Here is a 23,977-nt window from a genome sequence, read left to right as displayed (position 1 = left end):
ATGCCTTGAGTGCAGAGGGCATAATGCATACACGCATACACACACATAGGATATGATTAGAATAAGTCCCTGGGACATTCTGAATATTCTAAACCAATTCTGAATCGCCAGAAGATCAGTAGATAACAACATTAGATTATTAGAGCTAGGCAGAGAGGTGTTTTGGTTTTCTGTCTCTTACAGAGAAAGGAACAGACACCAGACGAGGTCACAGATATACGAGGATCCTTCGCAGCAGAGACAGACACAGTGACTGCCGAGACACCAAATGGGTTCAAGTGTCATGGCGTTTTGGGCTCCAGCTAGTCACCTCAAAAGGATGGATCCCATAAACACAGCAATAACCATGAAGGGGTTGGCGGAAATCCAGGAACACCAGACCAACGAGGTTCGAGAGGCTCTTGGTAAAAAGGGGGACACGTTCCTGTTCCTTTTTCTGGGGGATACACAGGACACACAGGACCCGAGGATACACAGATCGTTGTTTGAAATCGGGGCAGAATAATCCCCTGATCTGTGCAACGACTGAAGGGTTGTCTAACCCCTGAGGTTGAAGAAAGAAGAGCAGAGGATCACCCAACTGGACGACACTGGTGGCTGCAGCAATAAAATAAAGGCTAAAAGCTCCTTGGACAGAGGTTCTAGTCTGAGTACGTCTGAAGGGTATAAGGTAGCACCAAATAAAGCTGTGGGAGAACTGGGGAGTGTCATCTGTACCTGCTATTGTTGGAATAATAGTTTTTCTTTCATCTGAACTGCGCAAACACAGAGGTCATCTCACATATGGTTCGCCCAACAGGGGGACAAAGGACCTAAGGGGTAAGAAGAAATGACCCGGCAACACTGGATTACAGGGTGTAGGTGAGCTCTTTATTCTAAAGAGCTCATCAGGGGGAGTGTGAGATTATAATATTATTTTATGCCATGTTAGACCCCTAATTAAAGATTGTGAATTATTATGTAGTTTTAGTTTGCATTATTCTCCTGAATTAGAAGAAGGTGGTAACTATTGCATTTGTTAAACTGATTTGCATTACATTAGACTGCTGATTTATTGGGAATGAATGATATTGTTATATGATGCATTATACTGCTGAGTTATAAGAAATACTGTTCGCAGAAAGTCATCGCCTTATTTGTCTGATTAGAAGAGAACAGAATATGCTGGAGTTTTCTGCCCCATCTCAGCAGGAGCAGATAAACGGCGAGCCAAGGTCGTAGCTTAGGCGCCGTGTGAGAGAAAAGAATGTGAATGTTTAGGCTTTTATGATTAGATGGGGGCCACTAGAGGCTATAAGAGTTTGATCAATGCTCCACTATTTTGAGATCTGATGCTGTCTGCGTACGGTGTCCATCTCCCACGTGTGTGATCATTAAAATCATCGTTTGACTCAACCCGGCCGGACCAGTGTTGTTATTGTGGTTTTTCCTCTTGTATCCATCCCCAATATTTGAATCCGTAACAGCACTTACAAATAATAAGCATTTCATGACTGAATCTTGGTAAAAAGCGCACTCCTACCTGTCCCTATGTCGTACAGGACTGGTATATGAGGCTGTTTGATGGCAATGGGGAACACCGCTTCATGGTTTTCAAACTGGAATGTGGCTATAGAAAAAATGGAGAAAACAAAAGTAAATTAAGAAAACACTTTTCACTGTTACCTGAATCCGCCTGCATTTAATGTTAAAGATGTTAGAAGTTTACATTCAGAGCAAAGAGAAAGCCATTAACGCTCATAAACAAAAGAACATACAGATATCAAAATTTGAAATTGTAGGTCATTTATCATTTCTTACCAAGGTCTCCAGTGTTTATATGGTAGATAGTGCTGGTATACGACACTTTGGCCAGCAGGTTGTTGAGGATTACCAGGTTATTGGATTCAATTATCAGTTTGTTCTCACCAGAACCTGTGAATTAATAAAAAAATCAAGAATTTCACAACAGTCTTACAATAACTTGGTTAATATGTTAATGTGTAAGAGCCAAGCAACTTCGTTTTGTGTTGTAATGATCGTATAACATAGTATGACTATCATACATGATACTCAATTTTTACGTGTCTAAAGCAGTGTGAAAGTTTGCTTAGCCAGATCAGCTTTACCCATATTTGCTTGACGACCACTAGGAAAAGGAAACATTTTTACTGACCCTTCCATGAAACAGGAGAGTTGGGCTAAAAAGAACACATCATCAAATGCCCCATACACCTTAGAATTTAAACTATTTAATTTTTTCACCAGTTTATAAATAAACTTTAGTCCTGACAGTCAATTCTCACCTTTAACTGTCACGTCTTGATGTTGTATTTCAGTTGTGAGGATGCCTTTAGACACACTTAAGACCACCTACAACAAAAAGACCTCAATAATGTGAAGCAGAATATTGATACCTATACAATCATCTAAACAATAATAGCTACACTAAGCTGTATATGAAACAGGCTTAAGTTACTCTGATTTTCTTAGGTATTGCAGATTGAACTATGTCTTAACTATATACCCTTACTGGTACAGTGTGCAGATAGTGCAGAACACAGGTTTCACAATCAGGTTTCACAATCAGAAAGCATTTCAATGAAAATCATGTTTGTTATGAAATATTTGATAACAATGGAATGCCTTTGGCTATGGAGGTACAGAAGGTCATCTGCTAATTGGAAGGTTGGTCGGTTGATCCATGGCTGTTCCTGTTTGCATGCCAAATATCCTTGGGCAAAAGACTGACCCCAAGGTGCTCTCCAACTCTCTCAGAGTGTGAACGTTAAAGCATAGCGTTCTTGTGTGAATGGGCAGATTAGGCATGTTTTATAAAGAACTTTGAGTGCTCTAGAAGAGTAGAAGGCGCTATATAAGAAACACTACAAATGCCTATGGGAATATCTACTAATTTGATATATGAGGAAAATGAGGAAAATAGCATGGAAACTGATGCTAGTTTTTTTTTTAAATGACACTACTGCTAAATATCCTTTATGATCACTGAGATTGAACTAAAATCACATGACATGTTTAAGACCTGGTGTGGGCAGGCCTTTTTAGAAAGCTGTTTCTGATTTTGCTGATTATGTATACCAATCTATTTGCTACAAAGTTACCAAGTTATTTGAATAATAGTATGCAATATTTTATGTAGTCCATGCCATAAAATCAATCTTGGCAAACTGAGATTAATATATTAGATTAGCAAGATTAACACCAAGATGGCTGCTGTAAAATAATAATGATATAAAAAAAAAAACACGTGTCTTGTCCATAATCAGTTTTGCAAAATTATCAATGTAATTTTTTTCTGTCCTTGTTTCACAAAGAGAAGGATCCAAGCTAGCATCAGCTGTAGGATCACAATCGTTGCATTTAATGACATTTAGGGATTTGAAAGTTAAATACATCAGAATCCCCCTTGAAGTGTGAACTTTACACTTTCAGCAGCCATCTTGATTAGACCAGGCAACATCTACTATGCTTTACCATCAGTTAGATATGAAAGCTTGTTTCCACCACTGAAAAAAGTATTAATGAATTGATACTTTTTGGCAACTGATTGGCAAAAATGATACAATTTTGAGTTATCTCAGAATTGTGACTTTTTCTCAGAAGTTAATACGATGAAAATGCCTAACTTGAAATTTTGAGATAATAACACAAAATTTTAAGATGACCAATTTGACTTTAAGACCATCATTCTTACTCATAGATGATCGTTTTTTGTTTTTTTGTGGTGGAAATAAGCTTCCATAGTGGCATCAGTGTCAGAAATCCCCAACTCATCTGTGATGTCACACCAACCTTGTAGCTCTTTCTTTTTTCTGCATGCAGCCCTAAAGCTGGAAATGAAATCAGTTCTTTCATGAGAAGACACATAATTAACTCAAATTTAGAGTTTACAACAAGACTAAACTTTGCAAAGCAAGTAGATTAGGTAAGGCAAATGGTTTGGGGTATCCAGATTTATGTTTTCTAAAAAGTGTTTCACACATTCATACAGTGCTTTAGACTCTATAGTTTAAACACTTTACCTCGCATGCATGTTCACTTAAGAACCACCTGGTAATCTAATAAGCATTTTTTTGGGCAGTGGGAAGGAGCCAAAAAAATCATGAGAAAACCTACACAGGCCCAGGGTACAGTGAACATTCTAGGAGAACATGGAAAACCCCACGATCCTCTATATAGAAATCACTTAAGCCACAGATCAAAGTGAGATTAATTTGGCGGTGTGACGTTGTAGCCATGCTAACCACACCTTCCCTAGCTATTTCAGTAGCTGCCAGGGCGAAGAAGAGGTGTGCAGAGTACAGCCACACAAATGCAATAAATATGTGGGGGAGCACAATAAACATGAGCTTCCCATGTTTGATCGTGCACACAGGGATTATTTTGTCCACGATCATTTCATTCAATTTAATAACAGTAAACAGTAACAAAGTGCCTTCTGAGGCCCTGGGACCATTTTTGTACATTTTAGTTTTTCAGTTACAAGCCATTTGCACTGTGTTGAATGGAATATAGCCAAATTCTCTAAAAAAAAGTTTGGCATAATTTCATTTCAAAATTCAAGTCTGACTTCCTTAAATTAGCTTCAGTGGCTAAGCTAACAATACACATCCTCTTAGAGCCCTAGGGACCATTTTTGGCCCATTGACTTCCATTATAAACGCTATTTTTCACTGCAGAATTATTACCGTTAATGTCTTGGTGATTACTTATGTCTCCGTCTCGTTTTGGTCTATGAGCCTTAGAGTTGTAATTTTTTTATTTGTCCACCGGGTGGCGCCCTTGCTCCACATTTGATCCCTGCTGGAAAACAGCGGGCTGCTTGGATAGACCTGCGGGAAACGAAGCCTCATTTCCGGCGTGCAGCAGCGGCTTCGCCCGCTGATCGGGCGGGACCATTTTTCGGTCCCTAGGACCGTTAGAGGGTGCTTTTTTTTTTTTTAGTCAACAGGAAATGACGTATTTGTTGTCACGTGGTATCGGACGTGTGGGCTGGAAAAAGCAGTCCCCGGTGATCGTGCCCCGGTGATCGTCGCGACTTACCCCGGCAACATGCACTTATTTCGGCCTAGAGGAGGAGCATTTGCTGCCTGGAGACCATTTTCTGGTCCTGAAAAAAATAAATAAAAGGCGATTGAAATGACTGTTGGTGCCAATCTTTAGTCCATCTAAAGGCCTAATTATAATAACAATTGAATATTACCTCAAATGTTTTTTTTGGAAAATATTCAAGTTTTATGTTTTTTGGGGCAAAAAAAGCAGTGCGCTCATGTGACGAAACCGGGATATAAAGGGTTAAAATCCGCGAAATGTAATTAAAACTTGACATGAATATTTCAAGGAGAAGTAGGTCTAAAAGATTGGCTAATTTAAAGTGGAATAAAATATTAATATATAAATTTTTTATAGCACTTTTTTGGGCGTGGTCGATTAGGACCGATAGTGTGTGCATTTTATGAAATGCGCTCCTGCAAAAAAAATAAAAGGCGATCGAAATGACTGTTGGTGCCAATCTTTGCTCCATCTAAAGGCCTAATTATAATAACAAACAAATATTACTTCAAATGTTTTTTTTGGAAAATATTTAGTTTTTTGTTTTTTGGGGCTAAAAAAACAGGGCGCTCATGTAATAAAACTGGGATTTAAAGGGTTAAAACAATGAAAATATAATTAAAACTTTATATGAATATTTCAGGGAGAAGTAGTTTTAAAAGACTGACCAATTTAAAGTGGAAAAAAATATGAATATATAATCTTTTTATTGCACTTTTGGGGCGGGACCATTTTTGGTCCCCAGGGCTCTAAAGGGATGCATTTTTAAGGGTCAGCGAAGGGTTAAGCCCAGTATACCTGGTATGACAGTGGAGGTCAAAGGCTGCACTGTGTAACCCTGGATAGGATACTGCAGAGGAGAGTTAGGCAAGGCAAACAACAGTCTGGACAGTACTGAAGTTGTCCTGTTGAAGAGACGAGGTGTGAGCAGAGGAAAAGACAGATTACCTTCTTGACTTATAACATGAAATACAATTGCTCAATTTCTGTCATTTATATTTGACACACACACACACACACACACACACACACACACACACACACACACACACACACACACACACACACACACACACAGTAGACGATTAAATGGTCAAAACCCACAAGTTTTATACTGCTGTTCAATTCATGACATGCTGATGCTTTGGAAAATAAAATTTTCCAGCATTCTATCCATGGAGCTGGTACCTGTTTTTGTTCAGCTGAAACTCCCTAGCTCGTCGCTGCTTTAGCTCCTCACTTTGCTCCTTAGGGAGGTGATCTTTTAGGATATATGAGTCTTGAGGACAGGTGCAGGAACCAGGTAGAGGTCTGGTCACAGATGACCTGGAAACATGGCTGTAGGATAAAGATGCTGAAGAATGGCTGTTATATAGAAGTCCTGTATGGTTAGCACTCCATTCTTTAATACATTCAGTGTTTGATTAGTTTGCTGTTCAGTTTCTAAAGACCCAACCTAGGGAAGTTCAACTTGATCTCTTCTCTAACTCCAAATCATAATGTCATCTGCAATCATCCAAATCCATGTAAACTCCTGGCAGGCCTCATCCATCAGACTATCCATCACCATTGCAAACAGTGGAAGGAGCTCAGAGCTCATCCCTGATATATTCCTATCCCCACATTGAACGCTTCAGTCACTCCAACCGCACACCTCACAGGTGTCCCACTGTCTTCATACACATGCTTCTCTGTCCTCATTAAATACAAAACTTTCTCTCTCAGCATCCTATCATGTTTTCTTTCACATCATAAAAGACACAGTGCAACTCTTTGACAGATTGACCTCCTATATAATTCTCCATCATCAACCATCCAAATACTTTTTGAGGCACTTGATATAGTTTGCAGGTATATTTGAATGGACATGCAAGACAAAGCAGGTTATAAAAAGTGTGTTTCATGGTATTGATATTGACTACCTGTGCCTGCCTGTCATTGCTTTCATTATTGTTGAAACTACTAATATGAATATGAAAAAGGATGGTATTTCTTTGATCATTCTAAACAATTTATTTTAGAAATACTGCTAAAAAATATCAAATGTTACATAGAATAAATTAGAAGCAGGCAGAATTCATATCCACACACAGAGAGTTGGTTTCCAAAAGTTGATTCTGTTCATCTGGACGTAGCGTTTTGTGGGAGAAACATTTTGTCACTCATCCAAGTGACTTCTTCAGTCTCAGCTGACTGCAGGTTGGGGAAACCTGCAGTTTAGTTACCTGGATGATTGAGCATGCATCAAGACAGAGAGTTTGTTATACCTTCGTTCTGGTGTAGTGGGAGTGATGTTGGGTGGCTCTCCACGATATTTACTAAAATCTATGAAATAGAACGCCATCAGGATCATCAGGCAAACAGCAAAAAGCAGCTGAAATCTGTTGAAAAACATCTGTGGAGACAGACATACGCAAAAGCACTAATGTTATAGAAAGTTAACAGAGCCCTGAGCCTGGTTCTGTTGCAGATTTCTTCCTGTTAAAAGGGAGTTTTTCCTTCCCACTGTCGCCAAAGTGCTTGCTCATAGGGGGTCATATGATTGTTGGGTTTTTCTCTGTATGTATTATTGTAGGGTCTACCTTACAAGGTAAAGCACCTTGAGGCGATTTTTGTTGTGATTTGGCGCTGTATGAATAAAACTGAAGTGAACTGAAGCTTGCCTATTCTGCTTGATTTTAATAATATGATGCCTTCAACTGTCAAGTTATGCATACTTGTTATTTTAGTAATATTTTACTATTTTACTATTTAGTTGTAAGTTTTCCTTGAATGTTTTGAAAAGTGCCTATAAAAAATAAATAAAATGTATTATTATTATTATTATTATTATTATTATTATTATTATTATTATTATTATTATATTGGACTCAAAGCACATGCTTTCAGTGCAGTAGCTTTCTTTTAGTGCAGTATTTGATTGCTCCTTGGCAGAATCCTCTACCTCTAATTCAAATGAGTCTTTTCTAAGTAAAGGGTACATCTGACTTAGAATAAGTACTTATTACATTACTTAGCCATGAGTGTAAATAAACTACACTAAAAATTCTGTCAACTTGCAACAATATCAGGAACAGAAGCGATTGTAATGGGTTCCAGTTAAAGCCAGAAAAACTGGTTTAAGATGTGACTGCTTTTGTCTATAGTGTAAGGCATCCCCTCCTTTTATAAACAGGAAGGACAATCAGTGAGAAAGACAGAGAAAGCTCCTCTGCCTGGCTCCTCAGAGAAACCCAAAATAAGGGTGAAGAACACGTGAACATAAGAATTTTCAAATTCTGCTAATTGTGTGGATGTAAAATCTGATATATAAAAATCATATAATATTGAATTCAACACAATTCATTTAAAAACAATGATGAGACATTGACAAACAAACATATTCCTCTCCACTGGGGATGGACAATGTAACGTAATCTCAAAGCCTCATGTTGAGGTACTGTCTAAAAAATAGCAGTCAACAAATACTATTTCCATTTCTGACTACAAGGTCAATACACATAAAACTATTCTTGTTTCATCATATACAGATTAGGAATGTTTTTCACGAAATCAGAATATGCATACTAGCAGCTGCCTCTTCTCTCACTCACAAAATGCCTGTTATGGAGGAACAGAAACCTGAGAAACATTGAAAACAATGTGTTTGTGCTTGTCACAACAAGACTTACGAGAGTACTGTGGAGCAGGGAAATTATTTTACTGCTATTGTTAAATAATTGTCATCATTACCATTGCATTAATAATATAATCTGGAGTTTATATTGCATTCAGGGGTTGAACAGTGTGTCTTTCAGAAAGGCTAAAAGTAACAGGACAGGAAACAGGCTTGGAGAGTTTTGCAGAAGTGGAAGTTATTTTGAGCAGCAGGCTAAGACGAGGCTTTAACAATGTAACAGATAGCTTTAAGAAGGCCTTAAGCAGTTATGACTATTTTATACACAATGCATATCTGTGCTTATTTGAGTTGATGTTCAGGTTCATTAATGGTCTTAAGCTTCATCTAGTGAGAGTGTCTAGATGATCCATGCTGAGGGAAAACTAGAACATAGAAGGAATTGCAATACATGCTTACAAAACACTTATATATCAGATCATTTTATATTAAGCTTTTAGTAGGGGTTCTTGATTAAAACATTTATTTAGTAGAAGACATACATATAGTCTCAGTGAGCCTCTGGTCTGGTAAAAGGTCAGAAGTGCAACAGGTGAATTGAGAAAGAGCATTTGAGGACGAGACACAGACAGTAGGTGAAGAGGTGACACAAAGAGCATGTGAGGTCAACACATACACACATGAGTTAGATTTATTTAGAGGAGAGATTAGTCATGTCTCGGCAAGAAAGAGGAACAATTCACTTTAAGACAAGAACGGAAAGTACCAGCCATGAAAATAGAAGATGATCTTCTGGGTGAAAAGCTATTGTGGTGTTGATCTGATCTATGTATAAAATGTATCTGTGACGCATGAAGGGGCGTCAGTAAATCAAACCCTGATGCTATAAAATATCTGTTTATGCTTTGATTAAGTCGGAGATCACTTGCTGTCGGCGTACAGAGTATCTTCCCACACGTGTGTTCATTAAAATCATTGTTTGACCAAGACCTTCTGGACCATGGGTGGTTTGTACTCTCCCTCCTCAATTTTGAACCTTAACATTTGGGGGCTTCGTCCGGTGGTTGAGGAGGGAGGATTGGAGGTTTAGATGGAGAAATTTGGTGGTCTCTGAGGTGGTCTGACGGGCAGACATGAATTCCAGTGGTCGAAGTGAGTGGGCATAAGCCGGCTTATCCAAAAGGTAAGGCACTACCTGTTGAATTATTTCCAAAGTGTGCCAAATTGGACATGATAAAATTTAAGTCTACTCACTGAAGTTACTGGTGGATGTCTGTTTTGATTTTGATGAAAAATCTCATGAGTTGAAGCAGTTAGAGTTCTGCTAAGAAGAAATGAAAGCAGTTAAGAGTCTGATAAGAAAAGTTTAAATACTGGGTTGAAGTCCCAAAGAAATTGAGTTAGAGTCTCAAGTAGTTTGGTAGGGAATTGGTTATTTTGTAGGTTAGAGTCCAAATTTGGTCATAAGAGTGGACCTGAGCGGTCATTTTGTGAGTTGGAGTCTCCATTGACCACTAGGTTGCATCTGCCTCAGTTATACACTTGTTTTGGGTGTTGATTGTTGTTTCAAAGTATTATAAATTATTTTAGAACGGAACCGTGGGGGTTCTAGGAAGCGCAGTGCTCAGAGGTAACGCTTGCCAATGCCAAGGACGCTTAGGCATTGTCCTCGAAGAGGGATAGTCAGTTGGTCACTGTGGAGTTTGGGGCACTCCAGAATCACTAGGAGTTAGAGTCTCCTTACCGTTTGGAACGGTAGTCTGCGCTTTTTTGGACAGGAGAAGTTGGACTTCGGGCGTGTAACTTTAACTTAACACTTTGGGGTAAGCCTTGGCTGTGAAACGCCAAAATTAGAGCTTCAGGCAAAGTTTGGGTTGGTTGACGCTTTTAAATTGAGTTAGGGATTTTAGAGATGAGGCCAGAAACAGTTAAAGTCTTGATACTGGTTAATTGGTCGCAAAAAACTCAGGGAGTTTATCCGCTGGGCGGTTATTTTAAATTTGTCTAAATTGTGTAGGCGCTAAAGCTGACAGATCTGACAGTGGTTGTAAATATAAGATGTCTTTGTAATATAAAATAAGAGATCTCTGTGTGAAAGGAGGCTGAGGCAATGCTGGAGCTATTTTTAGACGGTGTGTGTGTGAGTGTGAAAATGCAAATGAGTAAGCAGTGAACTGTTTAAACCACAGTTGGTTTTACAAATACTGCTGCAAACATTGTAGAGTGTGTGTTTAAAATGCCATTTATGTTTATTAGAGGACTATAAATAAAGTTTTGAGTTGCCGTAGTGGATGTATAGTAATTGACTGAGTTTGGATGTAGATATATAAATATATTGAGTGCACTGTATATACTTAAGACTAACACATCACTTTCAGTAGTAACTTTTCTCCAGCATTAGTTGCTGGTGTGTTTTATTTTTAATTTCTTGTGTGTGCGGTGAGAATTAATGGAGGTTTCAATTTTTTGTTTGTTTGTTTTTTACTTGCTCTTTTTGATTATGACAAGCATGTCTAAAATACTCTTAGGAAAGTGTGTTTTGAGTTATATTCCTCAACTCTGGTCACACTTTAAGTGTGAATGCGGTGACTAGAAGGTTTTAAATGATGAATAAAGGTGTGAGAGGTATTTCTTTGGTGATGTAAAGTAGGATGTTTTAAAGTTTGAAAGTGTTTTTAATTTGAGAGAGGCATGAGTGATGTTATAAGAGTTTGAGTTTCTTTTTCTTTCAGTTTAAAAACACATAAGTACATACACTTGGTACACCTGTTTACTCTTTGACTTTATTAAAACAGACGGTGTATTTGAGTTTGAATTTCAGTAATTGTATGTTGATATGGTAATTTAGTTTTATGTTAGGTGAAGGAGATGTCCATCTCTGCGTCTTGCAGGATTGAAAGTGAAAGTTGAAGGTTGTGATGTGAATGCTGTGAGTACTCGATTTGAATGATTCTGTGTGAGGTGTACAAAATACTAAATAATAATAACACTATGAAAGTTGATAGTAGAGTGAGTGCAAGGTGGTGTGTGAACAGAGGAAGTCTGAGAGAGAAGTGTGTGCGTAGGCAAAATGCAGAGTGTGTGCGCGAAATAAGGGAGTATTGTTTTTACGTCAAGATTTAGTAGAATTAAAGTAGAACGTTACAAACAAACAGATAAAAAGTAAAATGAAGAGAGAAAATAACTGACAATTACATTAATGAATAGAAAACACACATACACAAAGTGCCATATGTGAAATTATTCTAGGAAGGAGTCAGAAGTGAGATAGTTTAATATAAGATGCAATGAAGGAAGCAGCTTACACTCCTTTAATTTCCAGAGCCAGTGTGTTCCCTCCCCTGCCCACTTGGGCCCCGTATCAGGCGAGTATGGAAGGCTGGATAGCCCATGACGGGTAAGATCCCACCTCGAAACCCTGGGACAACCTAAGGCAGGCACAGTCACGATTACTCGGCTTCAGTAAGAAGACGGGACCTGACGGGTAAAGCCGCTGGGCTGAGGCAGAGGGGGTAAGTGGCAAGTGGAGCCCTACCTTCTGGCTGAGGACAAGGAATGCTGCTATTTAAGGTAGGAAATCAGAATTTGGGTTAGTAAATTTGGGGAGGAGAAAATTGACTGTTTAAAGGCAAAATTATGAAGGAGTCTGACACACTGCAAAAGCAACATATGCAAATTTACACACACAAACAGAAAATGCATTAACCTTATAAAGACAAGACAAGCTCATGGAGTTTAATGCATAGACACTGATTAAACCTGGCTAAGAACACAAACATATGCAATGAAGAACAGCTTGCTATTTTGTATGAATGATACAATGGTGTGAATGTTTAATTAAATGCATTTGAGTTTGTAATTGAGGAATAGAAGAAGCCATATGACAAAGGGAATGAGTTATGTAAACAAAAAGTGATTAAAGTAGTTTTAAAAAGAGTGACTTAGGAGTGCTCTCTCGTACTGAGTGATCAAAACCAGTGATCACTGTAGAAAGAAATAAAATGATTTAATGAGTTGGGAATGTTTAAACATATGTTTCTGTTGTTACAGCTTTTTGAGAGATGACTCAGTATGCACATTAGCTGGAGTGAGTGGTGACGTAGGAGCTTCCTGTATGTGTGTGACTGAGGAAGTGACTTTCAGAAGAGGAAGCATGGCAGACAAGAGAAGTACAGAGTTGGGTAGGAAATTTATAGTTTAGTGATATGTTGTTGTAAGGGGGTCTTATGCTGAATGTAAGTATGTTAAAGGGGGTGATTTTTGTGTGCAAATTGTGTGGTTTTAATGAGACTTTCGGTGTATTGAGGAGGTGAAATTATGTGGTGGCAAAACTTTTGTGTGTTTAAGGTTCGGGTTGTTGTTGTTTTTGTTTTTAATAGAGGGAGTTTTAGGAAACATGGACATGTCTAAAAATTGGGCCCATTATTTTGTAACAGTGCACTTAAAGAAAACCTGCCAGGTGATTTTGTTTTGTTTTTATGAGCTAACAATCAGCTCTATTTTTTTTTCATTTCTGTTTTAAGGAGGCCTGCAACAGTGAATAACGGCGCTGAAAATTCTCGGGAGGAGCAAATATAAGGTGGGCTTTCCAGATTACAATTGGCTGAGGAGAAAGCTACCTGGGGACTATTCAGGTCGTAAGTCCCTGTAAAAAGGATTTTATGCGAGTCAATCCAGTCCAAAAGCATAAAGAAATATTTTCCTATGGAAAATAAAAAATGACTGAGCTCATTTTGCTGAGGGTGGAGAATCTGGCGCGGGACGCTCCACTATTAGCAAATATATGGTGTGACTGCATGTGAATGTGTGACTGGATGAAGGTGTGGATGAATACATGTGGACAGACAAATTTGCTTTTACCAGAGAAAATTTCTGTTTTGTTTTGTTGACTGGGGTTAGATTATGGGATTATAGTATATTGTTGGGAGAATGCCAAATGTTAAAGGGGAAACATTTTGATGTAACTCAGTTACCATTAATTGTAGAAACACATGACTGATAATTGTTCTGTTTTAAGTTTATTTGTAAGATATAGATTGGAACATGAGTGGGCAATACTGAGCATTTTTAAGTTTTGTATAGTATCTTGACACATGAAATGTATCAAGATAAAGGGGGGTTTAGGGTGTATTAATTTAATTGTTTAATAATTTAGGATCATTTTAGGACTTTTGGGGTTTTTGATCATTTGGATATGGTAAAACTGAAACTGTTATTTTTAAGTTAAGGTTAAAGGATTAAAGTGAACTTGTCACGGTTTGCGGGGCAAGCCGTGTGGAGTTGTAGAAAAGGACCCAAAAGGCGGCAGCTCTGGTGCAGGTGAATATTTATTTACAACGGTGGGCACAAAATAGCACTGGTGGAAAAACAAGAAACCGGAAACCTAAACTGGGTAAGCTAATAACACAAACCAGAAACGAGGATGCAGGGAGGTCCGGGGAAATACACAAGAGACGCAGGGAGACCGAGGGGAAACAACACAGACGAACCAGCAACTACCATAACAGAAGACACAACTTAAATACACCCAGAGAACACAGGGAGATTACACACAGGTGGGGAACACAGGTGACACTGATAAACATAACGAGACAGGGCAGGAGTGAACACAACATTACGCATACTGACGAGAGACTGTCAAAGTAAAACAGGAAGTACACAGAGGTTCAGACAGGAGGAGAGAAAGCACGGGGAGAACACAGACATAACAGGCTGGGGGAAACATGGAATAAACACAAAGAGAGACGAGAGCTCATAAATACACAGAGGGGCACAAGGGGGTAAGAGTCACAAAGGGAAAAACACTTAGGGAACACCACAACAGGACACCTCAGAAAACCTGGCCTAAATAAGGAGCGAAAATACAAGGAACCAAGAATACTGGGCCAACATGGCCCAGGACCATGACAGAACTGAATCCTGTTTAGAAGATACAATGCCGGTTTTTCAAAGCTGTGAATAATTCTTAGAGGGAAAATTAGTGAGGGTTGAAGGAGTAGAACAGCTTTGATTTCTTTTTGATTTCTAGAAGTAGTGGTTATAATGTAGGCTTACACATACAGATATTACATAGGTGGTATGTTTAGGATAAAGGGGAGAGCTTATAAATAGAAATGATTTTTATACATATTGCATTTTTTGATATGAGTTATTGAAGTTATTGAAGGATTGCACACGCTTACAGACACAGAGTTAAGAAACACACATGACAGTATTGATTCCAGGCAAAAGGCCTCAAATTCATTTAGCTTTTTAACTGAACTTAAAGAAGGACCAAAGAGGAAGGAAAGCATATATTTTGGTGAAGTCTGATAAACTAGAATTAGAAGGTATTGTTACATTAAAAGGAGCAAAATGAAATAAAAAGGCTATACCAAAACGGGTTATAACATAGGAAATGTGAGGTTAAAATGAAGTTAACACATAGGACGTTGAAGAATATATATAAATACAAGTCAATAAGTTAAGAACATAATTAGGATCATGCTTTTGATTACAGAGTCCCAAAAAGGATAAGTTAGGGAGAGGCAGGAAAAGGTGTTTTGTTTCCTTTGCAGAAGATCGATTTCGGCGACCACAGGAGGGGCGAGGATCCTGGAGATCTCGAGGCCTGCTGAACCACCAGAGAGGGACCAAGAAAACCAAAGCTTACACATGGAGTGTTCTCGAATGGGAGCTGGTTGAGCCAGAGGACGGCTAGAGAGGGTCTGAGCGAGGACACAATGTATTGCGACCTCTGGTGTTCCAGAGGTCGAGAGAGGGAGTGTGGAGCAGGGAAATTATTTTACTGCTATTGTTAAATAATTGTCATCATTACCATTGCATTAATAATATAATCTGGAGTTTATATTGCATTCAGGGGTTGAACAGTGTGTCTTTCAGAAAGGCTAAAAGTAACAGGACAGGAAACAGGCTTGGAGAGTTTTGCAGAAGTGGAAGTTATTTTGAGCAGCAGGCTAAGACGAGGCTTTAACAATGTAACAGATAGCTTTAAGAAGGCCTTAAGCAGTTATGACTATTTTATACACAATGCATATCTGTGCTTATTTGAGTTGATGTTCAGGTTCATTAATGGTCTTAAGCTTCATCTAGTGAGAGTGTCTAGATGATCCATGCTGAGGGAAAACTAGAACATAGAAGGAATTGCAATACATGCTTACAAAACACTTATATATCAGATCATTTTATATTAAGCTTTTAGTAGGGGTTCTTGATTAAAACATTTATTTAGTAGAAGACATACATATAGTCTCAGTGAGCCTCTGGTCTGGTAAAAGGTCAGAAGTGCAACAGGTGAATTGAGAAAGAGCATTTGAGGACGAGACACAGACAGTAGGTGAAGAGGTGACACAAAGAGCATGTGAGGTCAACACATACACACATGAGTTAGATTTATTTAGAGGAGAGATTAGTCATGTCTCGGCAAGAAAGAGGAACAATTCACTTTAAGACAAGAACGGAAAGTACCAGCCATGAAAATAGAAGATGATCTTCTGGGTGAAAAGCTATTGTGGTGTTGATCTGATCTATGTATAAAATGTATCTGTGACGCATGAAGGGGCGTCAGTAAATCAAACCCTGATGCTATAAAATATCTGTTTATGCTTTGATTAAGTCGGAGATCACTTGCTGTCGGCGTACAGAGTATCTTCCCACACGTGTGTTCATTAAAATCATTGTTTGACCAAGACCTTCTGGACCATGGGTGGTTTGTACTCTCCCTCCTCAATTTTGAACCTTAACAGTACCTCATGTTCAGCCACTACAATGAGGTAATGTGATTGCGGAGATAAACTTTAGCACCAATTTCTTCCCAGTAAAGTAAAAGTTGGCTTATAATACACAGCTTTCCTGAAAAGCAGCAGCGTTTGTCTTTCAAAAAACAAAATCCAGATATGTCAAATATCCACTAATACTTATTTTAAGACAGAGCCTGAGGGGAGTCCTGTTGCCACCTGCATGCGCACCTCAGTCAAATAGCCTTTATAGTTAAAGCGTGAATACGGTTCTCCACTATGACAAACTTCCGCCTTGTGAAAGATACAGAATTAATACAGACCTTTCCCAATGGCAGCAGGGTGTGGCTTCATGTTTGATTCTCCAAGCCTGACCAAAGGTAATTTCAATCATGTATGGGGAAAAGCAAATCCAAACATGTTAAATGTCGAGCAACACTTGTTTGAAGACAGACGACAAACCCCTTGGGGGAGTGTCTTTCCTACCTGCCTGCACACCTCTATCAAATACCCTCGGTGCTAAGGTGTAATGTACAGCCTACCTGCACCACAGACTTCCCCTTGTTGCACTGTAAAAAGAGTTCTAAAAAGAGACTATCAAAAAGCACCAGTAGACTGTAAAATCCAAAATAATACAGGTCCAAATGACTTTTACAGAAAGACAAGCAGAGATGCCATCACCCCATAAACTCATACACACACAGCGTCAACAAAACAGCTTCCTCCATGATTTATCAGTTCAAAATAAATAGGACCAGATTAAAACATACTATTTATACTGCCCATCTGCACTCTACATGGTAAATTTACCTTCCTGCGTTTCTTCCTGACTGAAGAACTGTAACATATTATTACTTCATTTGTTAAATAAATATCTACTGGATTACCAAAGATTAGCTGACAATGACAAGTGGTGAAAGACTTTTTCAAAGCATTCCTTTAGTACAGTACAACAGTACACACAAAAGTTAACACATAAAACTGTATTAATGAAAATTCTGCTTAAAATACCAAAAATAAAAATGAATTAATACTGCTTGAGCTCATTTTAAATACTTATATTCTGTTTAATGTCCAGCATCCAAGCATATGTTTGCGGTGGCTGTCCTGTGAGGACCACGTAGCTATGATAAAACAAACAAACCAAAAAGACAATTGTTCACAAGCTGAGAAGCAGAACTATCATAAATATATTAAAACACATTAATTTAAAAAAAAACAGCTGAATTAAAAGCATTGAGCTGTATGTGACATGGATAATAACCTACAGGGGGTTTGAAATATGAATGGAAAATGAAGGTGAAGCGTTGGCAAAACAGCTGGTTAAATGTAGTACGAAATCAGACTGATAGAGACATGTACATGCTTGATACAGACTGGCTAATTGTGGAGAGCCAGAGAGACCTGAAATCAGCAGGTACAATTGTGTCAAAGTAAGCAATGAGTCATGCATTCAACCACAATGGACTGCATGCACTCTCACCACCAGCGAGACTCCATGAAAGAAGAATGTTGAGCAACATTTAGACCAGCCTGTGAAATACTGGGAGAATATAGTCTGTTTTTGGATGCCATAAACATGATATTTGGTGGTCAAAGGGCACTGCATATTACCTCACCATGCCAACAGTGAAGTTTAGAGAACATCATGATGTGGGGCTGTTTTTCAGCACAGGGCACTGACATGCGTTATATAACTGAAGGAAACATGAATGGAAAAAGATACCAAGACATTCTGATAGAAATTCGCCGTCCTCTACCAGGTTGATAAAGATACAACAAGGGTAGATGTTTTAGCAAGACAGTGATTTCAAACACACAGCTGAGGAAACTCTCAGGTGGTTTCAAAGAAAGAAAATAAAGCTGTTAGAATGGCTCAGCCAAACACCTGACCTGAATCCAGCTGGTGATCTATGGCAGCGGTCTCAACCTTTTTTGCGCCACGGACCGGTTTATGCCCGACAATATTTTCACGGACCGGCCTTTAAGGTGTCGCAGATAAATACAACAAAATAAAACTAGTACCGGTACCGAAAAAAAAGAAGATTTATTCATAACACACGTGAAAAGACCCAGGAAAACCGAGTTAACGATAAAAACGATAACAAAATAACGCTGAAAACCGGTAAAAACCCTGAAAACTATACATTTCACACCTGAGCCTCTACTGTCGCGGCCCGGTACCGGTCCGAGGCCCGGGGGTTGGGGACCGCTGATCTATGGCAAGAATTAACGGTCAGAATTTACAACATTTTATCAGTGTGTTGTTGCAAGCACCACCTTCTTTGCTGTGTCATGCTGAGGTGCAGGCATGGCAGGCAAGGAAGCAAACAGACTGAACACACTCATTGCCACCCTGGAGGAGGTGATCAGGGACAGAATGCTGGCAAGACTTCTGGCAATCATTGACAATGATTGCCACCCGCTCCATAGCACACTGGACAATCTGAAGAGCAGTTTTGGCAACAGGTTCCTTCACTGTCGCTGTCTGAGAAAATGTTAGAGGAAGTTGTTCCTTCTGCTGCTATCAGACTCTTTAATTCATCCACTTGGGTCAGATCCACACATGCGGAACAGAACTAATCACATCTCAATGCACCCTGTCACTTTCGTACTCCACGACATATATTTTCACAGCTACTTGTATATTTATATTGATATTTGTATTTATACCTGTTATCTATTTATCTTAATATTTATCTATCAGTATCTCTGTTTCTATACTCATTTTATAGTGTAGTGCCCATAGTGCCCTATGGAGAATAGAATAATTCTATTCTAATTCTAAGACCGAATTAAACTTAAATGAATTGAAACAACAGGTGCAGCGTTTTCAGTTTACGTTTTTGATTTCTTGTGTTATATTTTGAGATAATGTTAAGTTCTTTGATTATTGTTAGATTGCCTCAAGTTGTAGTCTAGGTTATGTTTGACCCACGTCCTCTGTGTTAGTTGTCATGCATTTCTTGTCTGTGTGTTCCATATTGTCACGTGTTCTATGTTGATTGTGTTTAGTCTCACTTTTCTCCTGTGGCATCATTATGTTCCTCACTAAGCTGTTTCCCCATGTGTTTCCTCTTCTCCTGTGTGTATTTAGTCTGTGTGTTCTTTCAGTCTTTGTCTGGCCGTCTGTGTTTCCTCCCACCACGCCACGTCATGTTCCATGTATTTCGTGATTTACGTTTATGTTTCTTCCTCATCATAGTTTGTCACACGTTCCTGTTCAGAATCATGTCCATGTCTGTTGTCATGGTTATCACAGTTTCGTTTCCCCAGTTTAGGTTCTAGTTTTAGTTTTCGCCCCTGTTTGCTTTGTTTTTGTATTCTTCTTACCAGCCGTAATAATGGCTCGCCTTTTGTTAGCCTTACTTTGTTTTTCAACCATTTGTGCGTATTGGGTCCTTTCCTTAAACACACACGCTTCGTAGCTGTGACAACATCAGCTATTAGTGGTACCAGTAGTACCAGCAACAACTAATAACAGCTTGTAACTAGGCCTCGCAGTCACATGAGGCTGCTGCCACTAGCACCAGCTGTGGAGAAGTGAGGAAGATGAAGTAGATGAAATTAATGTGGTAAGAAAATAGATGGAGGGGCATAATTAGGAGGGGAGAGATTTAAAGATTCAGGTAAGATGAACGGCTACTTTGACAATGAGCCACAGCTAAAGTGTAATAATTTAATTACTGTCACATGCTGAAGTGCAACTAAGCAACCCAATCAATAATCATATTGATATTAAATATGTTTTAGCATCCACTGTCTATACTTTAGGACACATATTCTAGTCATTAATCTGTGTTAGTCAGGTTAAGATAGAGATATGATTGATGTGTGGACTTTCAGCTTTAATTCAAAGGGTTTAAGAAAAGGAACTATTTGTTACTTTACTTGTTAACTATTTAGAAATTACAGCTATATCTATAAATGTTGCCGTCTCTCACCTTCTCTCTACAGAGAGCAGAGGTTTAAAAGTTTATGTTTGTTCAGTGTAGTCGCTGCTGGCTGATTCATAATGCAGGAGAACTACTCGTCGCTGGAGTATTGAGTAACTCGTGTTGGTGAACGCCCGGCTCTGCAAACGTGTGTTTCTCCTGGTGCTTACTCGGGTATTAATGTTAACTTTGGATTTAGGATGGCTAAGCCCCTGAGCGTGAGTGTTGGCAGCTTGAAGTGGAGTGTGTGTGAAAGGAAGGAATTCCAAGCAAGGAGCTGTCGACCCCTAACACCCCCACATTCCCACCCCCACCACACACACACACACACACACCACCACCACCACCTGTATGTAGTTCACCCGGTGTTGTTTAAAAAAGAACTGTATTCCTCAGTCTGCTCCTGAGTCCGTCCCTGACTATTGTAATAGTCAGGGCGACTATTACAATACATTTTTCATGGAAAACTTGTGATCTGGCTTTGACACAAGCTCCAAATAAACTTTTTATAGACAAACTGCTCAGGACCACAATGAGCAACAAAAAATCAAAGGCATTGATGACATCTCCAAACTCCTAATCTGTTCCTGAGCTGATCAAACATTTGTGCAATGCGCTGGAAAAAGGCCAGTCTATAAATGTCAAACTCCGCAGTCCACAGAACTAAGCTATTTTGGGACCTAAACAACATTAGGCAGATGGTTATACAGTGGTGATTTATTGCTGATACAATGGAAAACAAAAATATTAGTTTAAAGAATGCAAATGACCTCATTTCAGCCCTTTTATTTAACACTTTTACTAACATTTACTAACAATATATACGAATATATACTATTGAATTCGGTTCTTTGCATTCTTTCGGCCGCGAGGAAAAACTGGGCTCAAAGTGGTCTAACTCAAAAAATGATCTTTATTTTGCATTCCCGGGAATGGGGAGCTGTTAGGCGCTATCATGCACCCACAGCTCTGAAAAGATCACAAGACGAATTCTCATTTTTTTTATTAGTTCAAGTTTTTATTAGTTCAAAACTTGAGTAAAAATGTAATCTATTAATGGAATTCAGTAATCTCCCTTTTTTATATAGAGCATTTAATTATTCATGCCATTACTGGATAAAATTGCCGAACGAGACTTACAGAAAAACTCTGCTTTAATGTTCTGCAGTTTAACAATCCAATCTCCGCTTCACTGGTCGTGCTCTCAAAGCCCACATAGAGCTCTTTTAATGAGTTACTGGTAATAAAGTTCAGTAATAGGTTAACATTTAATTGAAAAATGCAGAGCAGCTGTTCAGTGTAAGACATGGTTTATGTGCCTGAGTCAGTCAGTATGTCTTTCAGGGTGCTGACTCGGGAAATGACCTGAAACAGCACCTGTGCTGCACTACTTGTGTTGATATTGTGTTGAATAATCCACTAGAACTATTATAACGCACATGCACTCTGGTGAAATGGAAGTGGCCAAGTCCCAGCTACCCACAGCTCCAGCACTCCTTTCTCAATGTTCTTGCTGCTCCCAGTTAGCGGGGTTCAGCGTTGATAGCCACTAGGACCTTTGACGGAGATAGCGGATAAGAAAGGGTTATTGCAGCAGTTAGCCACAGTGGTGAGGTGCCATGAAGCTTCTTCCTTGGGGCTGGGACTGGCAATTTCTATGGTTTAGCTTTTCAGCTCTGTGCTGCTTGACTCAGCCCTCCTCTCTGGCTGTTCTTGCCTCTCTTACCTTGTCCTCCTCTGTGTCCCGGTGTGAAAATTAACAGTAATGGTATTTTGTGTCAGTCTGCCATTGTAGAAATTCATTTCACCGAAACAATAACCTGGCGCACAGTGTGACGTCAAAAAATGCGCACACCTTTGACGCTGCGTTTTCTTTCTGATATTGTCCCTTTCAAGGTCTTGAAGGAAAGCTATAACTTACTTTTTGTAGCTGCTTGTGGGGTCTCGCTTTAAGGCTTCGTAGGTATTGTTGTCACTGAGGAGAGTAGTGATCTTTGTATGGTAATCTGTTGTGTTTAGGACCACAGTGCACCTTCCCTTATCAGCTGGTAAAATAGTGATGTTGTGGTCTTTGCTCAGGGAAGCGACGGCCTTCTGTAATGTGAGGTTAGACGGAGGGACTTTGGCACTGGAGAGGGTGGCCGAGACTCTCATCCTGATTTGCTCTGCTTCTGTCTGTGTTAATTCATTAATCCGTATGGCAGATTCTGTGGCTGTGATGAGGTCCACTATGGGCAACTGTTGCGGAGAAATGGCAAAATTGTTCATATTGCCTTCATATTAAATATTTTTTTGTTTTTTTTAAAGAACCTATTTTAACATCACACTATACAACAACAAAGAAATCCTCCCTAACAAAAAAGTAACCTTAAGGGCCAAATTGCATTATATTTCTACATGTTAATATAAAGGCTGCAAGTAGGGGTGACGTGGGCTGCAAGTGGCCCCTGGTCCGGGACCCCTGATCTAAGGTATACTTTCAGTGGCAAGGCAACAATATAAGAACAGCCCCACCAAAGCTGGAGACAAAGCAATACTGGAAAAGTATATGGGAGAAGGACACAACCCATAACCATAACGGCGTTACTTTTTTCAGTAACGAGTAATGTAACTAATTACTATTCCTATCGTTACAACGCCGTTACAGTTACTAACAAGAAAATGCGGTTACTATTTTTCAACAAACAGACGGTTGAAGCTGTGTTCAGCTTACCGCAGCTTATATCAGTTGCACGGAAGTTGTGACTACGTGAGTAATCTGGACGCTACAGCTTTAAGCAGCTGCGCGCTCCCGCGGACGGTGATCACGATCACTGTCTAGCACAACACCTGGAGCTCAGGGGGCAAAACAATCGCATGAGTGCTGCTGTTTGACTGGGGAAGAATAAAGGAGTCATGGTAAGCCAATCACATGACCACTTAAAGACAAAGCAACAAGGTGATATATACCAGTTTATAAACTGTGTTGATAGGCCACGTAAAACCAGAGTCATGATAAACAATATAAGAGAGATAATCCCATACAGCTTATGACAAAATTTGATCCGAAGTGATTGATGGCCCTAATCACGACCTTTTGACCTCCCGCCCCTCCCCCCCGGAAGCGTGTAATGAGCGTGACGAATCGCATCCGGAGAAGGGGGGGTGAACCCCGGAAGCGCGCCATCTGTTGCTAACCGTGTCGAATTGCATCCTGAGAAGGGGGGGGGGTGAACCCCGGAAGCGCGTCATCTGTTGTTGGGAAAAAAAAAGTTTTTAGAGGGAGGGGGGAAACCTCCGGAAGCGCGTCATCTGTTGTTGGGAAAAAAAGTTTTTAGAGGGAGGGGGAAACCTCCGGAAGCGCGCCATCTGTTGGAGGGGAATAAAAAAGCAGAGAGGTGGAGTCCGTCACAATTTCTAAGGCCCAGACGCAAGATGGATTTCCTTCTGCAGCCCAGCAGCGTTCCTGTGTCCGATGAGATCTGCTCTCCCAAAGAAGAAGGCTTTGAATATGACATATTCAAATACAGCATATTTACTATGGAAGGCCTCGATCCGGACCTTATGACCCTACCGGAAATACTCCAGAAGTGTCTAGTCATTTTCAGACCTGTTGCGTCATGTTCCCTAAGCACAGCGGTGATGCAGCAGATGATTCT

General features: G+C 39.5%; 1 protein-coding gene across 4 annotated transcripts in view; it reads right to left on the bottom strand.

The window, feature by feature from the left end:
* The window catches only part of LOC146670872 (beta-1,4 N-acetylgalactosaminyltransferase 2-like), a 39,129-nt gene extending 16,745 nt beyond the window's left edge, over positions 1 to 22,384 (bottom strand). The window contains exons 1-8 of one of the 4 annotated variants that reach the window (XM_085405076.1): positions 22,261 to 22,384; positions 7,320 to 7,447; positions 6,241 to 6,390; positions 5,851 to 5,957; positions 3,793 to 3,830; positions 2,286 to 2,352; positions 1,801 to 1,914; positions 1,523 to 1,609 (exon numbers count right to left, since the gene is read on the bottom strand). In XM_085405076.1, the coding sequence (XP_085261202.1) occupies positions 1,523 to 1,609; positions 1,801 to 1,914; positions 2,286 to 2,352; positions 3,793 to 3,830; positions 5,851 to 5,957; positions 6,241 to 6,390; positions 7,320 to 7,447 (691 nt within the window). In that variant the 5' untranslated portion in view covers positions 22,261 to 22,384. Of the gene's footprint in view, positions 1 to 1,522; positions 1,610 to 1,800; positions 1,915 to 2,285; positions 2,353 to 3,792; positions 3,831 to 5,850; positions 5,958 to 6,240; positions 6,391 to 7,319; positions 7,448 to 16,727; positions 16,875 to 22,260 lie in introns of those variants that run through there. The other 3 variants (XM_085405078.1, XM_085405074.1, XM_085405077.1) reach the window with 3 other exon arrangements.
* Positions 22,385 to 23,977: the final 1,593 nt, after the last annotated feature.

This window comes from Rhamphochromis longiceps, linkage group LG4 (genome assembly GCF_057381845.1).
Source record: "Rhamphochromis longiceps isolate RC_006_pf linkage group LG4, R_longiceps_female_GT1.1, whole genome shotgun sequence".
Taxonomy (NCBI): domain Eukaryota; kingdom Metazoa; phylum Chordata; class Actinopteri; order Cichliformes; family Cichlidae; genus Rhamphochromis; species Rhamphochromis longiceps.
Note: the sequence above shows the minus strand (reverse complement) of the source record. Positions and strands in the feature narration are given on the sequence as shown.